This window comes from Myotis nattereri, assembly GCF_964212035.1.
Source record: "Myotis nattereri genome assembly, chromosome: 9".
In the NCBI taxonomy this organism is placed as follows: domain Eukaryota; kingdom Metazoa; phylum Chordata; class Mammalia; order Chiroptera; family Vespertilionidae; genus Myotis; species Myotis nattereri.
In genome coordinates this window covers 4,768,882-4,791,165 of record NC_138084.1, presented here as the reverse complement: position 1 = coordinate 4,791,165, position 22,284 = coordinate 4,768,882, and the positions used below count along the sequence as shown (strand labels likewise).

At 62.4% G+C, this 22,284-nt stretch overlaps 1 protein-coding gene across 1 annotated transcript; it reads left to right on the top strand.

The window, feature by feature from the left end:
• Nucleotides 1–2,465: 2,465 nt before the first annotated feature.
• Nucleotides 2,466–20,964, top strand: CDC42BPG (CDC42 binding protein kinase gamma; the record flags this gene model as incomplete). Its single annotated transcript, XM_081100161.1, has 37 exons — nt 2,466–2,625; nt 5,074–5,165; nt 5,241–5,324; nt 5,697–5,792; nt 6,086–6,234; nt 6,730–6,823; nt 7,081–7,281; nt 7,405–7,653; nt 8,030–8,109; nt 8,971–9,068; nt 9,158–9,238; nt 9,502–9,599; nt 9,696–9,875; nt 10,126–10,218; nt 10,365–10,486; nt 10,564–10,636; nt 10,857–10,963; nt 11,056–11,170; nt 11,391–11,539; nt 11,617–11,705; nt 12,011–12,063; nt 12,143–12,241; nt 12,325–12,384; nt 12,655–12,760; nt 13,018–13,151; nt 13,231–13,370; nt 13,468–13,549; nt 14,216–14,432; nt 15,304–15,366; nt 15,485–16,084; nt 17,197–17,294; nt 17,374–17,458; nt 17,600–17,720; nt 17,915–18,032; nt 18,228–18,342; nt 18,458–18,543; nt 19,806–20,964. 37 exons carry the CDS (start codon nt 2,466–2,468, stop codon nt 19,860–19,862), a joined length of 4,644 nt encoding a protein of 1,547 aa, XP_080956287.1. The 3' UTR covers nt 19,863–20,964.
• Between the last annotated feature and the right edge of the window lie 1,320 nt (nt 20,965–22,284).

The following is a 22,284-nucleotide window of genomic DNA, read 5'->3' as shown; positions in this document are numbered from 1 at the left end:
CAGTGACCAGGGAGTGTGAATGAGGAGGCGATAGGAAGGTCTTCTGCATGGACTCACTGGGCCAGGGTCTTTGCCACATGCAGACCCTGCTCCCTGGGGTGAGGCCTGTGCAGCCCTGGTGGTCTGGCTCACACAAGATTAGAGAACAGATCTGCTGGGCAAAGCAGGGCCCAGGGCAGGAGCTGCTTCTGATGGCCGGGCTGGGGGACTGGCTGCTTGTGGGGTCTGGAGCAGGGGTTCAGGTGCAGACTGAGTCTTGAGGGGTTTTCTGACCTTGAGCTGCAAAGGAGCAGGGAGCCAACCCCCTTTTACAGACAAGGAAACAGGCTTGGAACAGGGTGTGACAAAAGGAATACAGGACCGATAGAATCAAGTCCCAGATGGACTGCCCCAGTGTTTGTCTCTCTCCCCTCTGCTGTTCTACGTGGGACGGAGTATGAAGGCTCAGGGAGGGACCTGAGAATTCAGCATTCAGAGAAGCTAAGAAACTTGCCCGAGGTCACACAGGACCCAGAGGCCCGCCCTCCCCCCGCCTTGGTCCTTGACTGCTGACCGTGGGGGCTGGGTTGGAGTGGGTTTGGGGATCAGAGTGTCCAAGAAGGGCAATGAGGAGTGGTCCGTTTTCCCACCCAGGAGCCTTTCCCTACCCTGTAACTCCCCAGAAGATGGGAACTTGGGCCGGTTCGGAGCACCTGGCCCTCCTCTGGTCTCTAGCACCCCCTTGTGGCCTCCCAGGACACAAACCCTACGATGGGCCCGCCCCCAAAAGGAGGGCCCTGAATGCTACAGGTGAGAACCCGGAGGGCTCAACCCCACAATCCCAGCCCCCCTCCCAGAAGACACAGGCCATTGAAATTTAAATCTTGGTAATAATAATAATAATAAATAATAATAATAAAAAATAATCCTGGCTCCCTTGCCCCACCTGGCTTGCGTGGGGAGAGAGCCTGTTTGTCTTGGTTCCCCAGGGACAGGTCTCGGAGGAGAGCAAATGGGAGAGGCCTGTGGGGAAGCCCCGGGCTGCTAGGGATGCTTACTTCAGTCCCAGGACGTCAGAGTGCCTCCTCCCTCAAGGCTCGCAACCTGACCCAGAAGACTCCAGAAGGTCTCCCCGCCTGAGGGAGGAGGCAAGCCCGCCCCAAAGATCTTTTTTAATAGAAGAATTTGTTATCTAAAGCCGCTGAAAACCCCACCCTTCGATCCCTCCTCTTGGACAGACCCACAGTCCTGTGGTTTCTGGTCCAGCCCAGCTGGAGACAGCTGGGCAGAAATCAGAACCACCGCTGGATAAGCCACCCCCTCCCTCCCCGGATCTCCGCCAGCCCCGTTCGGACTTCTCCTTGGCCTTTAAGTTCCAGGCCGGCCGAAGGCCCTGCTCCACCCCGGGCCTTGAGAGCCTGTGGCGGCCTGCTCTCCCTCCCCTCCCCCCACAGGCGGGCATCTCCTAAACTCTAAGGGACCCCGGAGACTTGCCCTCAGGGCAGCAATGGCCAGCGGCAGCTTGTCTCTTACTAACTCCCCGAACCTGGCCCCAAGGTTCCCTTTTCGCTGGCTTCTCAGTGAGCCGAGCAGCCCTGCTGGGCCTTCCTGTTGCTGCTTCTGTGCTAAGCCCTTCCTTGTTCCCCAGTCGCCGGCTTTAATAAACGTACACACACACACACACACACACACACACACAGAGCCTATGGGGAAGTCGCCGGCTCAGCCCCACTGCAGGGTTTAGCTAAGGGTCCCTCATCCTCGGCCTCTCAATGCATTCTGTCCTTCCCAAGTCTCAGTGTGTCCATCGGCCAAATGGGTGTGACCATTCCTGCCTCACATACCTGTCTCCCAGGTGGCTGGAACGATACGAATAAAATGAAAGCAGAAACTGGCGAGTTTTTTGAAGGGGGACATCCCGGGAAGGGAGCGGACTACAACTCCCATCCGGCTCCGGGGCCGCGGGCGTCCCGAGCCCCTCTCCCTAAGCTGAGAAAGAGGCGGCCGCTGCCCCGCCAGCCGAGGGGAGCTGCCGAGCCCCGGGCATCCCCACCTGGTGGGGGGCCGGCGAGGGCCCAGGTCAGGCCGGGTCTAGGGCCGCGCAGGGGTCTAGCCGGCTCTCCCGGCCCCCAGAGACCCCCGCCTGGCCCCGCCCTGCCCAGGAGTTAGTGGCGCTCGGGCCCGCCCCCCCACTTCCTGGCCGGGATTGGCTCCGCCCCCGCTCGCCTCCGCCCTCCCACCTTCACCTACTGTCGGATCTCCCATTGGCCGGCGCGCACCTGCCCGTCCGTCGGGGGGCGGGGCGGAGGGCGGGGCGGGGCGCCCAGGTGAGGGCGCGCTGGAGGCCTCGGAGGAAGGTGACAGCGGGGAGGGCGGGAGGGTGGGGGGAGGACGCGCGGAGGATCCGAGGACGGACAGGCGGACCGACCGACGGCGGACATGCGGGCGGCCCGGCTCTAGCCCCGGCCGGAGCCTCGGCCGCAGCCATGGAGCGGCGGCTGCGTGCGCTGGAGCGGCTGGCGCGGGGCGAGGCCGGCGGCGGCCCGGGCCTCGACGGCCTCTTGGATCTGCTGCTGGGGCTGCACCACGAGCTCAGCAGCGCCCCCCTGCGGCGAGAGCGCAACGTGGCGCAGTTCCTGAGCTGGGGTGAGTGACTCCGGCGGGACCGCGGAGGGTGGACGCGGGACTCCGCCTCAGGACCCTCTCCCTCCGCGCTCCCCGCCCACAGACCCTCCCACCGGGAGCCGCGCGCCCACGGCCCCTCTCCCCACCGCAGCCGCTGGGCACTGGCCTGACGGCGGACCCGCGGGCCTTAGCCACCTGCACACCTTACCTGCGCTCAGAGTCACACTCACTCCTTTCCACTCACAGACCCTGGAACATGCACACGACACTCATCTCACATGGACAGACTCAAAGAAACGTGGTCCCAGGTTAGACCCAGGCACAGGTGCAATTCACGCTCGACACAGAGTCACGTCCAGAATCCCCCCCTCACGCATCGCACCGCATGACCTGTGAGAACACAGACCCACCCGCGACTCCGTGCATGCCACCCGCTGGCACACATGCGTTCTCAGGCTCCCACACCCCACACGGCCGCCCTGAGACGCTCGTATTCAGCTGCTGGTGGAGAGACACCTGCTTCGACTCACAGGCTGTGGGTGTCACACACTCCCCCGCCCCCACACGCACTCCCATCTCCCTGCATCTAAGACCACCCCTGTCTGGACTGGGCACCAACCTCAGCCCCTTTGTGCAAGCCGCTGGCCAGGTTTCCTGAGGGCTTTTCCCCAGGGCCAGGGAGGGAGGCCTGGCTGGAGGTGGATCTGTGCCCCTTCCTGGTTGACTCATCTGAGTCACCGGGAGTGGCTGGCCCGGGGTGACCCTGAATTCACTGTGAGCACCGGTGCCAGCCAGGCCATGGGGGTAGGGCATGGGGCCTGGCCTGGAGGGAGGGTGAGGTGAAGCGGGCGTTTGCCCAGTGGGCAACTAGTGTGCAGGCACTCCTGAGCTCTGGGCGGGCACAGGGCCCAGCCTGGCACAGTTGGGGGCCTGAGACGTGCCACTGAGTGGTCCCCAGCCCGCAGCCCTTTCCTCGGTCCCCCATCTCCTTGCTGCCTTCTCCTCTCCCCGGACTCCTGCACCTGATGCTTGTGTCTCGCTGTGTTGTCATCACCCCCTGTGACGCCACACCCACGTGTGTGTGTTTGCACACACATGTGCTCCTCCCTGCCTGCCTCTGGCACCTCTGCCCGGGACCCCAGTGTGGGGGCCTGTCTGTTGACATCGCCCGAGGTAACGTGAGGGGTGGTGACTCACTCTGCTCCTGCCCCAACTTGTCCCCAGTCCTGCCTAGAGCCCCCATCCCCTGGGGGCAGGGCCAGGGGACTGGGCAGCCTGTCCTGGGGACCTGGGTCCTCCTGTCTATGGGCCCCTGGTTTGGGCCCCTGCCTGGCTGATGGGTAGCTGTCCTGGCCTCGGCTCCCCCTTGGAGGCCTATGGCTGCTCCTCTCAGCTGCACACACAGACCTGGGAAAGACAATTAATTTCTGTAATGAGGTTTCCACCCCTGCTGCGGGGGTTCGGCCTGATAAACCTGTGGAGCAGCTCTCTGTCCCACCCACACACCCGCCCAGCTGGCAGGGAGTTTACCGCCTGGCAGGGGAAACTGAGGCAGGGAGTCAGACTGCAGCTGACCCCAACCCCTACTGGTCACTCTTGGCCTCCCTCAGTTTCTAGGCCCCAGTCCCACCTCCCCGCCTGGAGCGGGCCTGGGAGTGGCTGAAGATGCCCCGTGTGCGAGTATCAGGGACTGCAGGAAGGAGGAGGATCCTGGCCAGGTGAAGGCCAAGTCCAGAGAGGGAGGCAGGCTCAAGGGCTGGTCAGGCCTGGAGGAGGTCCTGAGTGCTCACATCGTCCAGTGCCAGCGTCAGGAGCCACGGAGAGGTTTTGGCCCTGCATTTGAGTCTTGTGAGGATCTGGGCAGACCTATTTATGCCTGCCGACGAGGAGGCCCCACATGGGGAGACTCTGTCCTACCTGTCCTCTGGGCTCCCCCAGGCCTCACTCCAACCAAGGTACCCTGGTGCCTACAGGGGCCCAGGACTGGGCCACAGCTCCTCAATGGCAGAGAAGCCTCTCTGGGGACAAGGAATGTTGCCTGTCCAGTTTCCCAAGACAGGCTCTGGCCTGGTCTTGCTAGGTGGCTAAGAACTGTGAGCTGGGGTGGGAATGGTATCCCCACCTGCCCCGGGTGACCTGGCTGGCCAGGGGCAGCCCCCAAGCTGGGGAGGACTACAAGTTCCATCAGTCCCTGGGACCCAGGCTGCCTGGAGTCTGGGGGCAGAGGTCCAAGGATTCAGGGAGGTCTCAGGGCCAGGTAGTCAGCAGAGTCAGGACCCCACCTTGCACGCATCCTGCTCATGGCTGAATGGGCTGCAGCCCCTATCGACCCCTTAGCCAGAGGTTGTCCTGGGGAGGTCATCCTTGCCCTGGCCTCATAGGAGTTATAGCTCCTGGCTTTCCCCAGGTGAGAGAGGGACCTGGGGCCCTTCCAGAAGGTTCCCTGAGCCCCGCTCTCTCTCTCCTCAGCCAGCCCCTTCGTCACAAAAGTGAAGGAGCTGCGGCTGCAGAGAGATGACTTTGAGATCTTGAAGGTGATCGGCCGAGGCGCCTTCGGGGAGGTGAGCAGAGGGCCTGGGGGGGCGGGAGGAGGGGGTGCCCCCAGGCTCTGAGCCCAGTGCTCTCTGTGGCCTCAGGTCGCCGTGGTGAGGCAGCGGGACAGTGGGCAGATTTTTGCCATGAAAATGCTGCACAAATGGGAGATGCTGAAGAGGGCCGAGGTCAGTTTGGAGTCTGGTGAGACTTCGGCACCCTAAACACGGATGAGGGGGGAGGGCGAGAGGGGGGGCTGGCGTGCAGGGCATGCAGGAGAAGAGGTGGTGTGGCTGCCCAATGGGCAGAGGATCCACCCCCAACAGATGCCGACTCCCCATCCCTTCCTCACTAGAAACCTTCCTTGGAAGCAAGTGGAGTTGTTCCCACTTCCCTTATGATAACACTGAGATCCAAAGCCATAAAGCATGGACTCTTGGCCCATACAGAGACCTTAATCTGAGCTCCTAGACTTCCTGAGTTTTACTCCATCCCCTGAGCTGGTGTGGGGCTTTCCTGGACTCTGATCCCACCCCACCCGCCCCCCAAACCTGCTATAGACAGCCTGTTTCCGGGAGGAGCGGGACGTTCTGGTGAAGGGGGACAGCCGGTGGGTGACGGCTCTGCATTACGCCTTCCAAGACGAGGAGTACCTGGTGAGGATCCTGGGCCAGGCTGGAGGGGGTTGCCTGGGGACAAAGGAGAAGGCCCTTGGGGTCCAGAGGCACTGGGCCCAAGGGGAGAGAGGTCTCTCCCACTGGGACCAGCAGGCTTACCCTCCCAACCAGCTCCAGGGCCTGGACCCTCTGCCTGAGTCCTGACTGGGAGCTGGCCGCCCCAGAGCTGGTGGGAGCCATAGCCCTGCCTCCCATGGGGCCACTGGGAGGTGGGGTCCTGGGGCAGATGTCCCTTTTTCCATCTGATTCTTGCCCTTCCCACCACCATCCAGTACCTGGTGATGGACTACTACGCCGGTGGGGACCTCCTCACTCTGCTGAGCCGCTTTGAGGACCGCCTCCCGCCCGAGCTGGCCCAGTTCTACCTGGCTGAGATGGTGCTGGCCATCCACTCTCTGCACCAGCTGGGTTACGTCCACAGGTGGGGCCCGCAAAGCCCCCGTGCCCTCTCCAGTCCCCGCTGACAACTCTGGGGACAGCTGCCGTTTGCTGAGCGCTCACCAGGTGCCGAGCCCTGTGCTGGGTGCTTCCCCTGCTTGATGCCTCTGAACACTCACACCAAAAGCTTTATGTGATGGGGCTGCTCATTGTTCCATCTGATAGATGAGCAAGTCAGGGCTTAGCACAGGTGAGCACCTGCCTGGTTCCAGGTGACTCAGCTGGTGGGTGGCCAAGCTGTGGTTGGCTCCTGTGTCCCCCGCAGTATACTCTGCTGCCTCTGAGGGTCGTCCTTACGGACCCCTTTCCCCAGTCTAGCCACCTTCCTCCTTCCTGGGGGCTAGGAGGCCTGGCCACCAGCCTTCACCCATCCCACATGCCTGCATGCAGGAGCACGTGTGAACATACACACACGTGCCCGTGCACACACCCAACCACACACACAGGTCAGGCCCCTCACTCTCCCTGTCTCCCCCAGGGATGTCAAGCCGGACAATATCCTCCTGGACATGAACGGGCACATCCGCCTGGCTGACTTTGGCTCCTGCCTACGTCTCAACAACAGTGGCATGGTAAGGGCCCCGCCCCGGGGTGGGGCAGGGAGCACGTGGCTGGAAACATTCCCAAGGCCTGGGAGGCACCAGGCCTAGTGCAGGGGGCATCAGGCTCCCAGGGGAAGGAAGGACTAGGCCCGGGGCCCAGGTGGGAGCACCAGGCCAGCCAACCCCTAGGGAGTGGGGGTGCCAGGCCTAGACCCTTGGTGAGGGGCCAGCAGGCCCAGCCAAGCCGGGGGCTGTCCTCGTGTCCTCATCAACACCACCGCCTACAGGTGGACTCGTCAGTGGCGGTGGGGACTCCCGACTACATCTCCCCTGAGATCCTGCAGGCCATGGAGGAGGGCAAGGGCCACTACGGCCCACAGTGTGACTGGTGGTCACTGGGCGTCTGCGCCTACGAGCTGCTCTTCGGGGAGACGCCCTTCTATGCTGAGTCCCTGGTGGAAACCTACGCCAAGATCATGAACCACGAGGTCTGGCTGCCAGGCTCCGGGTTCTGGACGGGCGGCGGGGCTCCCGAGTCCACGAGGTTGGTGGTGCCTGTAGGTGGGGGCGGGATTCCGGACGCCCACCCGCACCTCTCCCCCGGCCTGCAGGACCACCTGCAGTTCCCCTTGGATGTGCCGGACGTGCCGGCCAGTGCCCAGGACCTGATCCGCCGGCTGCTGTGCCGCCAGGAGGAGCGTCTGGGCCGAGGAGGGCTGGACGACTTCCGGAACCACCCCTTCTTCAAAGGTGTGGACTGGGAGCAGCTGGCGAGCAGCACTGCCCCCTACATCCCTGAGCTTCGCGGGCCTGTGGACACCTCCAACTTCGATGTGGACGATGACACCCTCAACCATCCGGTGAGTGCTGGGTCCCACTGCAGGAGGACCCTCCCTGGCTGTGGGACACCCCTAGAAGTTTCCCAAAGCAGTTGCTGGGCTGGGCCTAAGGCCTTCAGACCCCAGAGGCTCTTGGGAGTTACAGTTCACCTGCCTTGAGGTGGGTTGTGCCAAGTGAAGGTCCTTTACCTCGCGTCATTCTATTAACCAGAAGTTGTATAAGGAAGAAGACTCCCAGGGGTGTCTGGGAGGCCATAGCCTCAAGGACGCATGGGAAGTGTGGTCTGTTTAGGTGGGGCCATGTTCCCACCTGCGCAGGAGGAGGGCGGCACTCCCAGTCCCTGAGGCCTCGGCTGGAGCTGTGCCCGGAGACTAACTCTTTCCCCTCCTTCTGCAGGGGACCCTGCCACCACCCTCCCATGGGGCCTTCTCAGGCCACCACCTCCCATTCGTGGGCTTCACCTACACTTCGGGCAGGTGAGTCTGGTCCTCACACACCTGGTGGGAAGCTGGGGGCTGCCTGGCTTGGAGGACACTGGGAGGGTAGCCTGTCGGGTCTGGTGCCTGCAGGGGACAGGTGCTGAGGATGTGTGCTCTGAGCCGCAGGAAGACAGGCCCCCGTGTCCTCAGGGTCCCGTGATTCCATGCCCAGGCCCCCTCCGGGTCCCGCCCCAGCATTTGGCCCTCACAGCTCCCTCCATGGCAGACTAGAAGTACACCGGACTGGGAGCCAGAGGCCTCGCATGGAAAGGGTCCGTGCTGCTGCCCCAGCCTCACCTTGTGCCTCTGTGAAATGGGCAGGATGATCCAGTTCCATGCGTGGGGCTGGCCTGAGACCATAGTGAGGTCCTGGAGAAGAGGCACTGCAGGTGTAAGCAATGCATCTGACCCGCACGTGTGGTGCGCCCACTGGGTGCCGCACTCATGGGTGCCCACTGTTCGTTCCCCAGGCGTGGGGCCCACGGGACCCATGTCACCGAGTTCTCTTGACAATCCTTGGAGGAAACCCTGTTATCACCTCCATTTTCCTGAGAGGCAACTGAGGCTCAGATATGTTAGATGACTATTCATGGTCACATAGTTTGTAGAAGCTCGAACCTGGACCTGGGGGACCTGGGAGCCACTGTCCTGGGCTGCTGCCCATGGTACCAGCCTGGGGACTCACAAGGGTAGGGTCTGGTCGGATTTGTTTCTCTTCCTGGCACAAAGCTCAGGGTTGGGTACAGGCCTGGCACGCAGTAGGTGTTTCTTGGGTGAATGAATGATTGGATGTGGGAGAAGGGAGGCGGTTTTGGCGGGTGGGGTCTCTGCTGACCTGTGTTGCCCTGCTCTCCCCAGTCCCGGCCCCGAGAGCAGCTCCGAGCAGCTGGCTGCCCTGGAGCGGAAGCTCCGCTGTCTAGAGCAGGAGAAAACGGAGCTGAGCCGGAAGCTCCAAGGTACCGGGAGCCGGCGGGGCCAGGGCTGCGGGTCTGACCCGGGCTCCTGCCGCGGACTAGCTGCTCACCTATGGTTCTCCCCGCGGCAGAGGCCCTGCAGGTGCCCTCAGACCACCAGGAGCTGGAGCAGCTGCGGAAGGAAGTCCAGACCCTACGGGACAGGCTGTCAGGTATCCTACTCACCCGCCCGCCCCTTCTCTGCCCCCTGCCCTCACCTTGGGGCTGACCTGCTTCCCCAGCACACCTGAGTCCCCCTGGGTTCCGGTCCTGCCCCTGCTCTGTACATGCTGTGTGAGCTCAGGGAGTTCTCTTAAACTCTGAGCCTGCACGTGGGAAATGGGCCGAGGAGACCCCCCTCCCAGGCTGGGGCCACGGCTCCACGAGACACTGCAGGCGGGTGCCTGGCTGAGGTCTCAGTGACAATTCCTGGCAGAGTCTCTGAGGGACAGCAAGGCCCCCTTGTCGCAGCCGGATGGGCCCCCTGCTGGTGGTGACAGTGACCTGCAGCAGGAGAGAGACCGGCTCCTGCAGGTGAGGGCCTGGTGAGCTGGGTGAGTGGCCCAGGGCTCGATGGTAGGAGGCCCTTGCCCTGACTCCAGGCTTGTCCTCCCCATCCCAATTCCCCAGGAGCTGGCCGAGGCCCGGGCAGGGCTGCGGGCACAGGAGAAGGAGCTATGCAGAGCTCAGGGTGGGCGGGAGGAGCTGCTCCAAAGGCTGCAGGAGACCCAGGAGAGAGCGGCGGCCTCAGCCAGCCAGACCCAGGCCCTGAGCTCCCAGCTGGAGGAAGCCCAGGCTGCCCGGAGGGACGTAAGTGACCGCTGGCATGGCTGGAGGAGGCCCAGGGAGCTTGGGTCAAGGTTCTGGGAGCACCAGGTGCCTCTGCGCTCCCCACTGTGGCCGGCAGAGGTCTGAGCAGGGGATGATGGTTAGGGTGCGCGGGCTGGGGCTCCCTGCCTCACTCCTGCTGTGGCTGGCAAAGCCCGAGAGTCTGCAGCAAGGCCAGGAAGAGGCTTGGGGTGGGCAGGTCAGCACTGGCTGCCTCTGCACCCCATCACAGCTGCAGGCCCAGGTGGCCACCCTGAGCCGGGAGGTGACACAGCTTCAGAGACAGCGGGAGCGAAGCCTTGAGAAAGAATCTTCCCGGGTCAAGGTACTGAGTTCTAATCCCCAACCCCCTAAGGGGCACATCCCTCCGCCTGACCCGACTCAGGGCCCTCGGGTCCAGGCTTGTGTCCCAGCAGTAGAGTGGGCCATGGCTTCTCAGGCCCCTGCCCTGACCGCTCTCCGTGTCCTCAGACCGTCCACACTGCCTCTGAGACCAACGGCACGGGATCGCCTGAGGGCGGGCCTCAGGAGGCTCAGCTGAGGAAGGAGGTGGCCGCCCTGCGTGTGCAGCTGGAGCAGGCCCGCGGCCACGGGTGAGCTGGGCAGCTGGGGGTGGGGGGCAGGACCAGGGCCTAATGTGGGAGTAACCGAGGCATCCTCTCCTCTCCAGGCCCAGTGGAAAGGAGGAGGTCCTCTGCCGGCTACAGGAAGAGAACCGGCGGCTGAGCCGCGAGCAGGAGCGGGTCAGTAGGGTAGACAGAGGGCAAGACAGCCAGGCGGAGGGACCTGGCAAGGGCACAGCAGGAGAGGTGGGCAGAGCGGCCAAGGCCCAGGGCTGGCTGTCTCCCTAGGGCAGTGCCCGTAGCAGGCAGGCAAGCTGTAGGGGGTGAGCAAGGGCGGGCATAGGCAGGGCTCCGCTGCTCGGGCCCTGGGGACTGACCCCACCTCCCACCTGGCCCCCAGCTTGTGGAAGAGCTGGAGCGGGAGCAGCAGAGCCGGCAGCGGCTGGAGGGCGAGCGGCGGGAGACAGAGGGCAACTGGGAGGCCCAGATCGCCGACATCCTCAGCTGGTGGGTGCCATGGGCTGGAGGCGGGGGGCTGGAGGCTGGGCCCAGGCGGAGCTGAGGGCTCAGCCATGACCCTGAGCCCCCTTTCCAATCAGGGTGAATGATGAGAAGGTCTCAAGAGGCTACCTTCAGGCCCTGGCCACCAAGATGGCAGAGGAGCTGGAGTCCTTGAGGAACGTGGGCACCCAGACACTCCCTGCCCGGCCACTGGTGAGCCCCAGAGACACCCAGTGGGGAGGGGGCGCCTCACTCTGGAGGTGAGGACACAGCTCCTGGAGAGCAGTGACTTGCTTCAGCCCACTGTGTCATCGGCAGAGCTGGGCCGTGCGCCTGAGCGGGGGGCATGGGCAGTGGTGTGCTCTGGCGGGAGGGCGCCTCTGAGGCAGCCAGTCCCAGGGGGCATCTTACATGGGTGCCCTCTGGCCACCAGGACCACCAGTGGAAGGCAAGGCGGCTGCAGAAGATGGAGGCCTCGGCCAGGCTGGAGCTGCAGTTGGCCTTGGATGCCGAGATCCGGGCCAGGCAGAGCTTGCAGGAGCAGCTGACACAGGTGCAGGAGGCGCAGCTGCAGGCCGAGAGGTGAGCCCAGGGCAGGCGCTGCAGAGGCACCAGGACCATGCGGGGGCGGGTGGTGAGCTCGCACCGGTTCTCCCCAGCCATCTGCAGGAGGCCGAGAAGCAGAACCGGGGCCTGCAGCAGGAGCTGGCTGCTCTGCGGGAGGAGCTGCGGACCCGCGGGCCAGGAGGTGAGTGCCCGTCTGCATGGCTGTCCTGCCCCCTCTGCAGCCTCAGTTACCAAGGGGTCCCACACAGCCTTGCAGGGCGTGGAGACAGGAATGTGTTCCAGACGGTCGCTTACCCCACCATCTGTTAGCCAGCACGTACTGAGCACCTACTGTATGCCAGGTCCCGCCACCACAGCCTGCAGTCATTGCCCCACTTCACTGAGGTGGAAACTGAGGCAGGCCCCCACTGGCCCATGGCTCCTCAGGAATAAGTGTCAGGGCTGGGCCAGGGACCCCAACCCCAATGACCCACACCCTGTTTTCAGACACCAAGTCCTCAAACTCCCTGATTCCCTTCCTGCCTTTCCGGAGCTCAGAGGTAAGACCCGGTACAGGGGCTGGTTGGGGAGGGTCCTGGGGACGGGCACAGAGGCCTTGATTTTGCCCCCAAGCCCCAGAAGGATTCTGCCAAGGACCCTGGCATCTCAGGAGAGGCCCCAAGACCCGGAGCGGAGCCAGAGCTGAGGCCGGAGGGCCGACGCAGCCTGCGTCTGGGGGTAAGGACGGTGGGAACCTGCAGTGGGGGGGGGGGGGCCTGTGCCCGTGCGTTTCTCACCTGTTCGCTCGCCCTCCCCCGCAGGCTGTGTTCCCCAGAGGGCCTGCTGCTACCACAGCCCCTGCAGAAGGTCCTCCTGCAAAGGTCGGTGCCTAGAGGGCGGAGCGGGGTGGGGGCACCATGCCGTTCTGCTGGGTTTCCAGGGACCCTCTTGGTTCCTCCACCTGCGCCATGGCCCGCAGACCATGTCGCGGATGGCGGTGGCGATGGGTTTTCACTGGGGCTCAGAGCTCACGCTGCCAGCTGGCTCAATCCCTGGTCCTGGCTGGCACTTCAGGGTTGCCTCAGGAGTGGGGTGCAGGGCCCTGAGAGGCTGAGGTCTGACGTGAATAACGGCCATGTTCCCCCCCCAAGCCTGGCTCACACATGCTGCGCCCCCGGAGTTTCCCGTCCCCCACCAAGTGTCTGCGCTGCACCTCGCTGATGCTGGGCCTGGGCCGCCAGGGCCTGGGCTGTGACGGTGAGACTCCCCTCCCCGCCCGGTCCCCTGCCTCCCAGGCACCAGCCACAGCCCCTCGGAGGAACGAACAGAAATGGCCCGATCCTGACACAGCAGGCTCCTCCCAGCCCAGGCTGCGTTCCCACCGCTAAGCTTTTCTTTTCCCCCTCGGTGGGGAGTCAGTGACAGCTTGGGTGCCTGGGGCTGGGAACGCCCAGAGACCTGGTTCTGGGCTGTCCCCACCCAGGCTCACGCCCTGTCTCCTGCTTTCCCCGCAGCCTGCGGCTACTTCTGTCACTGGACGTGCGCCCCACAGGCCCCACCCTGTCCTGTGCCCCCTGATCTCCTCTGCACGGCCCTGGGAGTACACCCCGAAACAGGCACGGGCACTGCCTACGAGGGCTTCCTGTCGGTGAGCTGGGGCCGGGGAGGGGGAGGACCATTCGGTGGCGCTCCGGCCTGGCGGGCCCTCCCATGCCTGCCTTCCCCAGGTGCCGCGGCCCGCGGGCGTCCGGCGGGGCTGGCAGCGGGTGTTTGCCGCCCTCAGCGACTCGCGCCTCCTGCTGTTCGACGCCCCAGACCCTCGGCTCAGCCCAGCCAGCGGGGCCCTCCTGCAGGCCCTGGATCTGAGGTGGGCGCCCGGCATTGGCATGGGACAAGGGACAAGTGGGTGGACGGAGGGCAGCCCGGGGGAGGGTGACCTCCTACCTATTCCATGAACCTCGCAGGGACCCCCAGTTCTCAGCCACCCCAGTCCTGGCCTCTGATGTTATCCACGCCCAGTCCAAGGACCTGCCACGCATCTTCAGGGTAAGTGCCGGGGGCGGGATGGGCCAGACCACCGTCCACTGTCAGGCTGACCCCTCCTACCGACTTTTCTCCGTCTCCGTGGCTGACCCCTTCATCCCGGCCCCTCCTCCCCGTGCCCCCACCTTCCATCCTGGAGGGCAGAGTTTTCCACGTGGGAAGCTGGCTGTCCTGCCTTGTTAGACTCACCTGTGGCTCCCCGTCACCCTTCGCGTGCTCCTGCCGTGGCCTCGAGGCCCTACATTTCTGACCCTGCAGGCCTTCCCCGCCTCTCCCTGGGGTCTCTCTGCTCTGACCACACCTGGCTTTCTCCACTTCCGGAGTGCCCTGCACTCTGGACCCCTTCACCTCTGCTCCCTCTGCCAGTCCCTCCCCCACCTCTGCCATTCCTGGGACTGCCTCTTCCCCTGGGAGGTCACCCTTCCCCGCTCACCTGTGTCCCCACAGTGCCCGCCAATCCCCTCCCACAGCACCGGGCAGGGCTCTGCAGTTGTCCCTGTGCTTGTCTGACCCCCCTGCCTCGCTCATCACCTGCTCTAAGCAGCACCTAGCTCTGCGCCCGGCAAGCTCACGTCTGCGTTAATTAGCATCAACTGCTGCACAGAGAGAAGGGAGGAAGGACAACTGGCCCTCGGCCCGCAGCCCTCCAGCCTGGGTCTCTGCCCACAGGTGACAGCCTCCCAGCTGACGGTGCCGCCCGTCACGTGTACTGTGCTGCTGCTGGCGGAGAGCGAGGGGGAGCGGGAGCGCTGGCTGCAGGTGCTGGGCGAGCTGCAGCGGCTGCTGCTGGACACTCGGCCCAGGCCCCGGCCTGTGTACACCCTCAAGGAGGCCTATGACAACGGGCTGTCCCTGCTGCCGCACACGCTCTGCGCGGCCATCATCGGTGAGCCTCATGCCAGGGGGCGCGGTCTGTTCCGGGCAGGCTGGGGGAGCAGTGAGGGCCTGTAGGGACAGTGCTGGCCCAGCCACAGTCATGAGGGCTGCTGCCACTGCCAGTCCCTGCAGCTATGAGCTGTGGACTCCGCCGTGCACACGAGTCCTCCACCGTCCCCTCGGCATGGCTGTGTGAGGAGCCCAGGCTGGGGCAGGAACCTGGCTTCTGCCGCTCAACTTCTCTGGGCCTCCATCTGCTTTTTCTAAAAGAATCTCAGGCGAGTGAACAGAGCAAGGGTTTTAATAGGAAATAAGCCAGGTGTTTTGCTCTCAGCTCTCTGAACTAGCAGCTGGGTGACCTGAGCCTCACACCGTCTCCCATGAGGCTCCTGGGCAAGGAGCCTGGAGCCTCCATGACAGACGGCGGGGGGAGAGGCGCTCGCAGTGCTCCCAGTAGCCTGGGCCTTGTGTGGTCTGCCAGGTCCGCTTTGTCAGTCAGGAGTCAGGGCAAAGGGGCATTTATTGAGCAAGGATTGCCGTGAGCTTCACACTTACCTGCATTGCTTCATCTTCAGTCTCACAGCAGCTGAGTGAGGAAGGTACCATTATTGTCCCCACTTTATTTTTTTTTTTATTGTCCCCATTTTACGTTAGGGGAAACCGAATCTCCAAGACTTACCCAAAATCCCGCAGCTTGGAGTGGAGGGCTTCTCACCCATCCCTGCCCCCACAGCCTTTACCATTAGAGCCATCTAGACTCTGGGACAGGGTTCAGTGGCACAGGGACAGGGCGAAACAGGCTCAGCAAGGGCAGGTGGACTGCCCAGGCTCTGCCTCTGAACAGGCCCTCTGACCCCTGACCCTCTCTTTCCCTCTCCCAGACCAGGACCGGCTTGCTCTGGGCACCGAGGAGGGGCTGTTTGTGATCCACCTGCACAGCAATGGTACATGCCAAGCTGGGCCAAGGCTGGTGTGGGCGGGGCTCGCCCCAGGGCACAGGAGGATGGGCACCGAGCTGCTTCTCACCCACCTGATGGTGACACTCTCTTACCAACTCCACAGACATCTTCCAGGTGGGCGAGTGCCGGCGGGTGCAGCGGCTGGCTGTGAGCCCCACTGCGGGCCTTCTGGCCGCGCTGTGTGGCCGAGGCCCCAGCGTGCGCCTCTTCCCCCTGGCCGAGCTGGAGAGCGCAGAGTTGACAGGCGCCAAGATCCCTGAGTCTCGAGGCTGCCAGGCGCTGGCAGCCGGGCGCATCCTGCAGGCCCGCACCCCTGTGCTCTGTGTAGCTGTCAAGCGCCAAGTGCTCTGCTACCAGCTGGGCCCAGGCCCGGGGCCCTGGCACCACCGCATCCGTGAGCTGCAGGCACCAGCACCTGTGCAGAGCCTGGAGCTGCTGGGCGACCGGCTGTGTGTGGGCGCAGCTGGTGCCTTCTTGCTCTACCCGCTGCTCAATGAGGCTGCGCCCTTAGCCTTGGGGGGCAATCTGATGCCTGAGGAGCTGCCGCCATCGAGAGGGGGCCTGGGCGAGGCTCTGGGTGCCGTGGAGCTCAGCCTTAGTGAGTTCTTGCTGCTCTTCACCACTGCTGGGGTCTACGTGGACAGCGCCGGCCGCAAATCTCGCATCCATGAACTGCTGTGGCCAGCACTGCCCACAGGCTGGGGTAAGGCCATCGGACAGCCGGACTGGCCCCTGGGGCTGGCTGGGAGTGGGACAGGGCCAGGCACCTGAGGTGTATCGCATGCATCAGAGGAAGACAGGTCCTGCCCAAATACCTGAGCTGGCATCGGAAGCCAGTGTGCACCCTCCTGCCTGACCATGCCCAGCTCTGCCCTCAGTGCCTCAGAGAGGATCGTCCTCTTCCATGCCTTAGGTCACATCTGCCCCCTGCCTGAACTGCTCTTCTTTTTGTACCTGGCAAACGCTGACCTACATCCAGCCCAGGGCCTGCTCAGGCCCCCATAAGTGACCACCATGGTTGCTGTCATTGTCAGTTTCCATGCTCCCTTCCCTGCTCTTCCTCATCATGGGTCCTTGGCTCCTTTTTACTCCCCCACCTCTGTTTGACCTCTGCCCTGGCTCTTAGCACCCTCTGGTAATGACTGTTCTGGTGCACTGGGGGCTTGCACATCAGCTGGGCTGGTTTCTTCATCACATCCAGCACCCACCCCTGACAAGCACACTCCAGGTGCTAGGACTGTTTGGAGGAATGAATGAATGAATGAATGAATGAATGAATGAGTGGGGCAGTGGGGAGTTTGGCACATTCACAGGTGACTGGTGTAATGGTGTATGGGCTGAAAGAGGGACAGAGCTCCCTTCATGAGCAATGGCTCTTCTGGGGTGGGGCCTGTGGGTTGGGTGTAGCACAGACTTTCAACAGGTAGGCGTTGGACCCAGACAGCCTGGGGCCATTTCCCAGCTCTCACTCACCACTGGGTGACCTTGCCCATTGCTTAGCTCTGAGGTTTCTGATCCCTCCTCTGTAAGTGAGGGGTTGTTTGAGAATTAAAGGAGAAAAAAATATGCAAAGTGGTTAGAAGTATGCCTGGCATGGCACAGAGTGGCACTCCAAGATCCTTATCTCTGGTTTGTTATGGAAGCTGGGTGGGGCCCCCTGGAAAGTCTTCAGAAGAAGGACTTTTGGTGGGGCAGAAAGTGCTGCACTCTGCTCTGGCCGGGCACAGGGTGTTCCCGTGGTGCTGAGGAGGCAACAAGCCCGAGAGGTGCCCGACTTGCTCAGGGCTGCTCAGCACAAGCAGTTTCTACCCGCAGGTTACACAGTCCCCTACCTGACGGTGTTCAGCGAGAACTCCATCGACGTGTTTGATGTGAGGAAAGCAGAATGGGTCCAAACGGTGCCGCTCAAGAGGGTGAGGGCCTGCCAAGACCCCTGGGGCTGGCCTGGGCAGGACAGGGTGCATGGTGTGACCTCTGTGCCTGTTGCCTCAGGTGCGACCCCTGAACCCAGAGGGCTCCCTGTTCCTCTATGGCGCCGAGAAGGTCCGCCTGACCTACCTCAGGAACCGTCTGGCAGGTGAGGGAGGGTGTTTGCTTGTGTTTGTGGGTCCGCAGGTGTGCGTTCACCTGTGCACACGTCGGGGTGAAGGACTCAGCGCCCGCTGACGGGGGCCCTGGGGACTCGTGAGCACTGCCCAGCTCTCCGCTTCTCCCACAGAGAAGGACGAGTTCAACATCCCCGACCTCACCGACAACAGCCGGCGCCAGCTGGTCCGCACCAAGAGCAAACGCCGCTTTTTTTTCCGGGTGTCGGACGAGCAGCGACAACAGCAGCGCAGGTGCGCGCGTGATGCAATGGCTGGGCGGGGCCTCCAACCAATGGGGGCGGGGCCTCCAACCCTTGGGGGCGGGGAGAAGCAAAGGCCCGCCCCGGGGGGCGGGGAGTCACCCCCGGGAGCGGGGGTCCCGGGGCGGGAGCGGGTGGGAGCTGGCACCCCCGCCTACCCCCTCTCTAAGTCACTTTTGCCCGCAGGGAGATGCTGAAGGACCCCTTCGTGCGCTCCAAGCTCATCTCACCGCCCACCAACTTCAACCACCTGGTACACGTGGGCTTTACGGACAGGAAGCCCAGCGCCAGGGACCCGCCCCCGGTGAGTCCAGAGCCAATCACAAACCTCCTTGGTGAGGCTGAGCCAATCAGCGCTTCTCCGGTGCGCTCGCTGCTGCCCTCAGCTCACCTGGTACCCGGCGCTCCGCGCGGCCAGGCTGGCGGCCGCCTGGGGTTCAGTCTATTGTCGCGGTCTCTTGTGCCGCTGAGCCCCACCCCCCGCACCGCCCCCCTACAGGCTCCTGAAGGGAAGGGCCGAGGTGCCCGCAGCTCCGTCCCGCAGCGGCCCCACAGCTTCTCCGAGGCCTCGCGGCGCCCAGCCTCCATGGGCAGCGACGGGAACGCGGACCCCAGTAAGAACAGCCCCACAGCCGCCTGCACCTCCACACTTCTCCCCCAGTTTCCACCCCCTTCGGACCCCTCCAATCTGACCTGTGTTTTTGTCCCCTCACCCTGCTCCTGGAACAGTGAAGAAGAAGCCGTGGACATCCCTGTCCAGCGAGTCCGTATCCTGCCCGCAGGGATCTCTGAGCCCCGCAGCCTCCCAGATACAGGTGAGCCAGCGGGAGCGTTTCCCTCCTAATACAGGCAGTTCTGCTCGGTATTAGGCCCTTCGCTGGGACCTGAGGCCAGAGAACAAGCTCAGCCCATCCTTCCCTGGACCCTAAGAGATGCAGACCGTTACCTGTCCCACCCCACAGTGGGCCTGCGGAAGCCTGGAGGTGGGGATCTTGGCTCTGACTGTCCCCGCAGTGTGGCCCCCGAAAGGTGCCTGGCCTCCCTGAGCTTGTTTTGCCTGGAAAATGAGGTTATTGTGAGACGGTGTGAGGCGATGACACCTCAGCACGGTGCTCCGCACATGGGGGCAGTGGGACCTCTTGGGATTCTTTTTTTTTTATATATATATATTTTATTGATTTTTTAAAGAGAGGAAGGGAGAAGGATAGAGAGTTAGAAACATCGATGAGAGAGAAACATGGATCAGCTGCCTCCTGCACATCTCCCACTGGGGATGCGCCTGCAACCCAGGTACATGCCCTTGACCAGAATCGAACCCGGGACCCCTCAGTCCGCAGGCCGACGCTCTATCCACTGAGCCAAACCGGTTTCGGCCCTCTTGGGATTCTTAACAGAGGCCCAGCCCATGGCAGAGAGCAGCTCACTCTGGCTGGAGATGGGGGTTCCTACTCATCCTCCAGCCTCCTCTCCAACTGTCACCCCCATCACCACCCCCAGCCACACAAGGCCACTCAGAGCCCTGGGCCTTGCCCTGTGCGGTCACACCTTCAAGCTCTCGCCCCTGCTCTCCCCCTCCTTTGGACGCCCTTTCTTGTCCTCACCCCGATTAATGGAGCCAGGCCACCCTCCGGGCTCTGCACCAAGTCACCTTTTCCAGAGACCACCTGACTACCTGGTCAGGTGTCCGTGCCCCTCTGGGGCTGGTGCCACCCGTGGTGCCCGCCGTCCGCCCATTCCTTGTCAGTCTGCTGTGCTTTGGTTTTTGTCTGGGTGCCAGTCCTCCCTCGACTGTGGGCTCATTGATGGCGGGGATCAAGTTTGTCTTCTGTCCAAAGGAAAGCATGTCTGTTGATTGAGTGAAGCATAGAGTGAACAAAGAGACGTTAATTTGGACGCCAGGATTAGGTGCGAGTTCCCCAGTTCTTCTCATGTAACCCCACCCCCACCTCACATCAGCCTCCTCCGAGGGCCCTGCTGCAGCCGGTGCTGGGTCCTGGGAAGGCCCCCGAAGGCCGTGGCTCGGCGAGGAAAGAGTCCTTTCCTTTTCCACCCTGACTTCCTTCTCTTTCCCCTCTAGGTCTCAGAGCGGCCACGGAGCCTCCCCCCCGCCCCTGAATCAGAGAGCTCCCCTTGACACCCTCTGGCAGGGCCCACCCGAATCCCAGGGCTGAGATGTGAGGGAGCAAAGAGCCTGAGGAGTGCCACACTCCCGCTGGTCCGGGACATGTGGAGATTCGGACTCAGGGAGAGCCTGGGCTGGGGAGCCACTGGGAGGCTGAGTCCCCGGGACCTGGGAACCTGACTCCCAGCCCTCATCCCGCCTTTCTCCTCTACCCCCAGCCCATCCTGTGCGAGCCCCTGGGAACAGAATGGTCCCCCTTCCGCTGTGGGCCGGGGGCTCTTCTGTCCTGGTGTCCAGGGGTGATTGTGCCAAAGCCCTCGTTTCCAGTGCCAAGCCTCGGGGTTTGGAAGAGTCAGGGACGGAGAAGGGCCGGGTCCCTGGCAGCAGACTCAGGTCTGGGCTGCGCACTGTCCAGCCCCCAGGGAGGCCAAGTTGGGGCCTATCCCAGTCTCTGCTCAGGGACCGGGCAAGAAGGACAGGCTCTGAGCCAGAGGAAAGAAGCAAGAGAAGCAGGGGGCAGGATGTAGGTGAAGGAAGTGAGAGGCAAGTAGGGAGAGAGGAGGTGATAGTGATTAGAAGGAGGGAAAAGCCATGCAGAGGAGAGAGGGATAAAGGAAGATGGATGAACAAGAGAGACAAGGGGAGAGGGAATTGGGGGAACACACCCACGGGTCCTTTCTCTGGGGAGGAGCTGGGTGAGGTTGGGAACAGGGAGAGGCTCAGTAAGCCAACTGACATTGTCATCTAATCCGTCCGGAGAAGAGAATTCCTAAGCAGGGATGGGACGGGGAGGGTATTTATATGGGCTACCTGGTGGGAGATGGGCGCCCGACCGGTCCACTGGCGGGTCTCCAGGCACACTTTGTCCCTCCCCCAAAAAGGGGGGTCCTTTTTCTCAAGCTTTGACCAACTGTGTATTAGGGGATCGTAGGGGACATTTTATTATTGAGCACAGTCATTATTATTATTATTATATTACTATTTTTATTAAACCTACCCCTGCTGAGTGAGGGGCAAGTAAGTATTTATCTCCTCAAATGCCCTCTTCCTGGGAGGGGTCGACCCTGATGCTCTGCGATGCAGGAAGGAAACAATAAAGACAGCTTTGTAAGTTGCTGGCCTGGCCGCCTGGATATGTCTTCCTGGGGTTCAGAAAACGGGGAGGGTGGGGGAAGGACCAGAAATGGAGGAGGAGGGAGGGCATCAAAGCAACTTAAAGACCAAGTTGTCTTCCCTGTATTTTCAGGAATCAGGTGACACATTCAATGGGGGCAAATGAAAGTGTTTAATAACAAAGGGATGGTACAGTAAGGAAACCCATGGGGGAGTGGGAGTGCCCCCGACCCCAAGGAGCAGGAACAGGCAGTGGTGCTCCCTGAGAAGAGCTGTGGCTCTTATCACCCCAGGAGATAAATTCCTCCCTCGCTAGAGCTTCCTTTTACTGCAGGTCCTAGAAGGTGGCCTTAGGGCCTCTGAGCTGTGAGGCTGCTGAGAGCAGGGAGTGCCTGGAGCCGGTCCATCCTTGCTGTTTCAAGGGACCTGGCATATATGGCATACTGTTCTTAATATGTTTGCTCACCTTCTTGGCACTATGTGTTTTAACCAAGGTCACCTCTCTGAGAAAGGTTGTTTCCCCAGGTAGGGATTTTCCCCTGAAGTTAGGGAGGGAATAAAACCCCTTAACTAAGTGCCAGGCGGGTAATTAATCACTTTAACCATGAACAATCATGCTTAAGCTACATAATCTTTACTCCCTGGAATGGAGATAAGAAACGCCCTAACCTTTGGAATAGAGATTGATAGGATTGGAATCAACTGGTATAAATACAGATGTAACAAGACAACAGGACACAGAACCTAGACACAGAACATACACAGAACCTAGAGACAGAACTTCGCTGGAGAGAACATGGCAAAAGATCCTGGACAGAAACTGGCCACAGAACCTAGAGACAGAACCTAGCGAGAGAACATGGCAAAAGATCTTGGACAGAACCTGGCTGGAGAACCTACAGAACCTGGCAATAGAACCAGGCAAGAGAACCCAACCATGCTGATCAACTGAATGCTGCCTCTGTGTCATTCCTTCTTCACCGACTCCGTCCACACCTTTGGGGACCCCTGGACCTGCTGGGGTGGGACCCCAGCAAGGGAGGAGGAGGGGTCTCACTTGTACTGTGACTGGGCAAGACCCAGATGAGGCAGAGCTGGATGAGGAGGGAGAAGGAGACCTGGGCCTGGGGGACTGGCAGGGCTCATGGCAGGCTCTCCAGCTACAAGTACCAAAGGCCCAGGTGTCATGTCGGGTTGGTGATAGGGGTTGGGGGTGCCCATGGAATTCCAGGGCCTGGGTAGGAGTCCAACCCTGAGAGTCAGACAACTTGGATTCTAGTCTAGCTGTGCAGTCATGAGAAAGTTACCTGGCCTCTCTCAG